The 6868-nt window shown below is 40.5% G+C and overlaps 1 protein-coding gene across 3 annotated transcripts in view; it reads right to left on the bottom strand.

Moving 5' to 3' along the window:
• The window catches only part of ccnj (cyclin J), a 69016-nt gene that overhangs the window by 45766 nt on the left and 16382 nt on the right, over positions 1–6868 (bottom strand). For 2 of the 3 annotated variants that reach the window (XM_054734948.2, XM_054734949.2), the window contains exon 3: positions 795–1005. In XM_054734948.2, the coding sequence (XP_054590923.2) occupies positions 795–1005 (211 nt within the window). The remainder of the gene's footprint in view (positions 1–794; positions 1006–6868) is intronic. The other variant, XM_054734951.2, reaches the window with a different exon arrangement.

The raw sequence follows: 6868 nt of genomic DNA, 5'->3' as shown, positions 1-6868 counted from the left end.
TAAATAAGACTATTTTTATTATAATTTTAGAACAAATGCTGAGCAAAAATACTATTTTTATGCAAACTATAAGAAATTTGCTGACATGTGAAATCAAAAGTCAAATCGGGCTTTTATTCAGACGCCCTCTGCCTCACTGTACTCACTCTCATGCTGCTGCGGACCCGGTGTACCATCAGATCGCTACACCTGCCGACTCCTCCAAAACGTCATCCTCACTGCCATCCAAGGCATCCATGTATGCAATGTTTGACGCCTCTGCTGAATTGACCACAGTCATCTTAAAACTTGCATAACCCTGCCATACTATATTAACTTGCCCCACTTTCGGTCCACTCTGCTAAGGATCTCTCGTCTCCATTTTTTTCTCCTGTTGAGAACATACAGGATGGCGCCCTCTGCTGTTACAGATATGTAATGTTAGACTCAGATTATAAGATGACCCCACATTTTAACATTATTTTCAATGAAAACAACCTCCTCTTATATTCGGGTCAATACGGTATTCTATTAAGTAAGAGATAAACTTTATTGTATTTATCCTAGTGAATCTATATTTAAACAGGTAAACTAGTAGTAGCACATTCAATGTCAAAGAGAGTAAAATGTTATTATCAGGAGAGGGAGAACTTTAAGTAGTTAGCAGCAGTGTCCTTGCTGATGGCCCCCCTCCATGAGAACACCTGCAGCATGACAGCAAAGCCTGTCGCCGCAGCGCCACACAGTCGGGCATTATTGTGAACTCCATTATTGTGAGTTGGGTTTTGGAAGTGTGACAACAGGAACAAGCTTACTTGCCAAAAGCAGACAAGCCGACGAGGCCACTTGAAGCTGCTGTACGGTGACATCATAGCGGTCCATGAAGAGATCCAACAGATAAACAGCCAGGTGTCTCGCTGCGGGGCAAAACCGGAAGTGGTTGCTGATGACGGCTATGAGGTCAGCAAAGTATCGTCTGAAGCGGAGCTGAGGGGACTGACCTTTGTAGGACGGCAGCTTGAGTTCCTGTTAGACAACACCAAGATCTCCAGATCAGACACATATTTCTGATGCACCGAAAATATAAAAGAACTCAAAAAACTATCAGAGAAATCAGGACCAGCAAGTCAGAACTGTTCAAGAACTCAAAATAAGTAATAGCCCTCCAGAGAAGGACCAGTGTGAAGATCATTTAGAAACAACTTTTAAAAAAAAGTCGGGACAGGAGTAATGTAAAAAGCTCTTTGGATGACCTGTTTGGAGAAAGAGTTCAGTTCTCACAAGGCTGAAAAACATTTAGGGCTTTCACATCTAGGTCACCATGGCCAAGCCCTGGTAGGTTAATTGTGTTCATGTGGCATCTGGGTAATCTGTGGTCAGCTTCATGCTGAGTCGACCCAAGTTCACCTCTACCTGCTAGTGGGATCCTATGATTGGCAGGTTGAATCAGCCAGTGGCGGTTTTCCACGTGTGATTCATCAGTCTGGACGCAGTAAACATCAAGTCTGACTGCTGTTAGGAATCACCACTACAGCCGTGGCAGTGCTAGGACACACTGCTGTGAGGAGCACACAGCAGACTCAGTGAAACCGTAGGAAGCTGTGTGCTTCAGAGTCTCCAAAAGCAACACTGCTCACGGCTGCTAGTTTACTAACTTAAGAAGAACACAACAAACTTGCCCCGCTCACATCCTAGGAGACATCCACATTCCTGAGAAGGCTGTGTTAACCACAGACATCAAGGTGTAAACAAAACCTGGCTGTGCGGGGGTGGGCCGACCCAACCAAGACTGGGCCAGATGTGAAAATGCCAATTCTACAGATGGGAACAGCAGAAATGAGTCAAAGATCTTCTGCCAAATGAATCATTTAATGTGAAATTACTGGCTAAATAAAAAAACAGGGCTTTAAACACTTTTGTTCCCATTCAAATTCAAGCACTTTCAAAGTGGTGATGATTTACACACAATATGATACATACATGCTTTTTTTCCATTTTCATGTATGCTAAATGTAAATGTTCTACAATAACCAGTTTCAGGCAGAATGTAAAGAACCGTGGTTAGTCAGTTGCAGAACCAAGCCACTAACACACACAAGGCTCATTTTGGAGGCGAGAAGCTTCAGTTATCGTTCAGAACCGGTGGCTCATGAGGTGCCTTGCTAATCCTACCCAACTTGCTCTGGAGGAACGGCTGCTTTTATACACGCGCGCAGATAGGGTGGGGGACAGGGGGATCTGTCCCCCCCAGATTCAGATCGACCCCGATCCGTCCCCCCAACTAAGGCCAGAAAGAAAACAAAATTGGAGGTTTAGCGCTTGAAGCTCCTTTTTCCAATTACAGTGAATGCAGCATGACGTAAACAAACCCCGACTCCAGAGGCGCCAAAGTGGTTGCTGCTAGGACGCAGGAATGGATGAAGCGAAAAAGGCAAGCAACGATTACTGCGTATTTAAAAAAGACCAACAGTGTAAGTAGGCGGGACCGATCTGTCTGTTTATGCATGTTGGTTTTAGATTCAGTACGTTGTTGTCAGTGTTGGGACTTACTCGTTATAAGCACCAAAGCCTCATTGCTGACTTTAACAAGTCTCATCTACAAATATGATCCCTCATGAAGTTACTGCTTTACACCAAAAGATAGTGGAGATGTGGAACCTTCAGGCTGAGCAATGTTTGGGAGTTTTTAGAGTTTGAAAATGCCTCCCGCCTAGAGACTCCCAGTCGGGGAGAGGAGGAGATGCGTGCAGCATGAAGAGCGCAAATATTAGATAAAACCATATTTATATGTCGATGGATAAAACGTATAATTGCCGGCAGATCTGGTCTTTGTTGACTGATCACTTTGGTCATGACTGACTCTGATTATGAAGCAGAATATTGACTGATGAAGAAATTCACTCATCCAGCCGGGAAGATTGATGCTGCTGCTGCACGAGAGGTGTGTGGAGTTTACAAGCTCCAAACGATGGGTTTGATGTTGGTTTAACCTTCTTTGGGACGTGATGGATGTAGAAACTAAGGTAAAACAACGCAAACGTGACAGACGTAGCGACAATGTAAAAAAAAAAAAGCCGTAAAAAAGAGGCAGATGCCGATGCGTTACATATGGAAGTCAAGTGTGCCACAATCATAAAAAAAGTAAAATGTAAAATTTAAAAAGAGATTTATATATTTATATATAAATAAAAACTTTCCAAATATAACGAAAATTTATAAATAACGTAAAAATACGAAGGAACATCTGTTGGTCAGGCTGAAAAGTTTGGGAACTACTGGATGAATGATGCACTGTAGTGTAAAGCACTTTGGAGTCCTTACTCTGAGAGGCGCTATACAAGTGTGGATCATTTATTATTTATAGTGTTGATCAGGCAGAGATTTGTTGCCAGCGTTCCACTGCATCATGGCTTCAAACACGTTTATAAAAGTGTTAGTTTTAACGTAAACCATTGGAGGAAATTACACAAACTGACTGAGCTCTAGTTAAGGCGCTTGCAATAGTTTGTGTGTGTGTACGTGCATGTGTGTGTGTGTGTGTGTGTGTGTGTGTGTGTACGTGCATGTGTGTGTGTGTGTGTGTGTGTGTGTGTGTGTGTGTGTGTGTGTGTGTGTGTGTGTGTGTGTACGTGTGTGTGTGTGTACGTGCATGTGTGTGTGTGTGTGTGTGTGTGTGTACGTGTGTGTGTGTGTGTGTGTGCGTGCGTTTGGGGGAGGGTACATTGGAACTTTGTCCCCCCCAGTTTGAAAATCCAATCTGCGCCCCTGCCTTTATAGGCCCCAGCAGCTGTATAGTTGACACAATACGGTAATGGCTAATGTCACAAGGTACCACTTAGTCATTGCTGGTTTAAATTTAATAGTGAGCAGAGTTTTAGCCTGAAGAGGGTAATAAACTGGCGGTTTTAGGCAGAATTTTTATTTTTATTTTAATTGTAAATAAGATGCACTAAATGCCAAATTAATGACTACATACACCGACTGTCCACTTATTGGGTACACCTTGCTGACAAGCAGACATTGGCGGTGCTCTGAGGAAGGCTACAGTGCTAGCCAAAACTTGTCAGCTTAAAAGGCAAGAACAAATCTTTACTAAGCTGTGCTTAGAAAAGAACCAAGCAATGGAATTTACCAGATCACACAGAAAAAATCATATGTGTTGAATGAACAAGATGTTTAAATCAAATGTTTGAATAATCTGTGCTTTAATCAATGTCTACGCTCATACACATTGTAATAAGATAACTATTAATGCAGTAGCTGAAGGAAGGCGGGACATCTCAGAAATCTTTTGATAAAGCCCTCAAACGTGTCAAATTCTGATTTGCAAATTTATCAACAATGTGGTTTTAATAAAACAAGAATTACTTCCCGATTAATTCAGTTTCCAGCTGACTCCTGATTCAGTCAAATTGGGGAAGAATCCTTGTTGAAACCATCTTCTCTTTGACCTTAAGTCAAAAGCCTCTGCAACGCTGCGAGTAATTATAGATGTCACAGCTCTTTTTAGAGGTACTTCACACCTGAGATATCTGACCTGCAGTCCCCGGGTTGCATCCCATGGCCAGTGAATCTGAACTCAAAGGGAGCTACTAATCTTTGAGTCCTGTCGTCTCAACATCTGGTGACTCACCCAGGGTATATACAGGAATCTCAAAATTAAATTTAAGACTTTTTCCAAGAATTTTTAAGACATTGTAAAAATAAAATTAAGACTATCACAAAGAACTAATCAACTGTTACACACTTATATATTGTTTTTAAATACTGCATTGCTTTGTTTTCCACTTCATGTTGGGTTACGTCACATCCGGGACAACGGGGCTGTAGCCATAACACGAAAAGCCACGTGATACAACTGCGCGCATAGAAGAAGAAAAATATACATTTTTAGTTTACATTAATCTATTTTTCATAGCCACAAACTCAGAGGCTGTGAAAAAAGTGACAATTAAAATAACTCCCCCCAAACAAGGTCCTCACATGCTGCTGATGTGCATCTATTCTACAGTGGGTTTTGTAGTGACCTCTGACATTTATATACTTTTATTTTATTGAGAATATTAAAAAAAAAATTATGTGATGTTTTTGCAAAATACAAGCAATTTTCTACCAATTCAAGAGAGCTAAATATAATAAACTGACAGACCTGATCAGATAACGATTAGGGATCATCATATAATAATTAACTATTATTATGAAACTAATTCACAAAACAACAAACATAAAAACATCTGAAAATATTCCAAATTACTGTAATCATTCTTAAGTAGGATGACCAGATCCCAACTCACCAAATGTGGGACAGAGACTGCTCACTGTGGGACGTGAAACTTTAGTGTAACCAGGTAGTTAAAATGCTGTTTATTAATCTATTCTGCCTTTTATCTCTAACATGACTGTTAAATATACATACAATGATTATATAATTGATGTCTTACATGTTCTATTTGAATTAAACTGGAACAAGCAAACAGCAAAAGCTTTAATGCCGTTTCTCAGTTCCTCTCCAGTTACCACAGCTTAACTCAGGCTGGACTTTCTACAGTGGCTCAGAGTAACTTTAGCTACAGTTACTTTAAACAATCAACTGATTTTATAACTATAGACATGCCCGCCATAAAATAATGAAGGTTTAAGAACTTTTTAAAGTTTTCACTGAATATTTCTGCTGACTTTCCACAACAGAATGGTAGTAAAAGCACCAGTAACATATTTAGATCCGTTTGTTTATTTTCCACTAATAACATCTCACTGAAAACAGATCAATGCTGTTTTGCAAGTTTTTCTTCTTCTTGATTTCAAATCTCTTATATAACATGTAGGGAAGATATGCCTAAAGGGTTTAGCCTGTATGCACCTGAAACAACAACCGCAGTACCTTGTCTGTCAGAATATTCTTTAGGTGAGGATGGACCTGTCCAATTACTGGAAAAGCGGTTTTTGACCAACACTTGAACTCAACTTCACCCCTTCCCCAAAGGAACACAAGCCTCGGGAAACATCAGTTAAGGCTGAAACTGAAAGGAGACAAACCTGCTAAAGTTCTAGACAGAAAACTGACGTATCTGGAGGGGATTTTAATGTTACGAACTTTAAGCTCCAGCCGCAGCCACAGTAGTAGCGGCGCCGTGATACCGGCAACTGCAGCGTGTTTTTCCCTAGCTGTCTCCGTTACTGTGATTGGTTAAATGGCAATTCATGACCCACTAACAAAGATGGTTTGTGAAGAGGATGAACACTCCTCATTTTTCTGAAACTGATTCTTATAAAGCGCAACTGAAACCCGACCAAAGACTCACCTTCCCTAAAACAAAAACTCTTTGATTCACTTGAACACATTTGGTTTAATAAACAACAATTTTCGCTGGAAAGCGTAAAGTTTGCAAGTATGAGACGAACGCATTTTAAAATCACGTCAATACGAACCAAATTTAAGACTTTACTAAATCGATTTAGGACTTTTTTAAAGACTTTTAAGGGTCTTAATTTTCCTTTCATCAAATTCAAGACTTTTAAGACTTTTTAAGACCCCGCGGGTACCCTGTCACCACTCGAAAAACACATACAAAAGGGGTAGGCTGCACACTGGCGTCGGATGGTTTTGATAAACAAATCTGTAGTTTAACAAACAACCCAATTTTTTTTACAACCCAGACTTGACAAATTCTCTGATACTTAGGACAGGTTTTGCTAAAAACACCTGGCTCCATTCAAACATTCCACACGTCACACTAATCCACTTCATATCCATCATTCCATTCATATCTTGTCATGTATAATCATTAGTTTAGGGAAAATAAATCCATCTATCCATTTTCATCCGCTTATCCGGAGTCGGGTCACGGGGGCATTAAATTAGCCTCCGAGAACAAAGTAAGGAACCTTG

The sequence above is a fragment of the Nothobranchius furzeri genome, chromosome 12 (assembly GCF_043380555.1).
Source record: "Nothobranchius furzeri strain GRZ-AD chromosome 12, NfurGRZ-RIMD1, whole genome shotgun sequence".
In the NCBI taxonomy this organism is placed as follows: Eukaryota; Metazoa; Chordata; class Actinopteri; order Cyprinodontiformes; family Nothobranchiidae; genus Nothobranchius; species Nothobranchius furzeri.
Note: the sequence above shows the minus strand (reverse complement) of the source record. Positions and strands in the feature narration are given on the sequence as shown.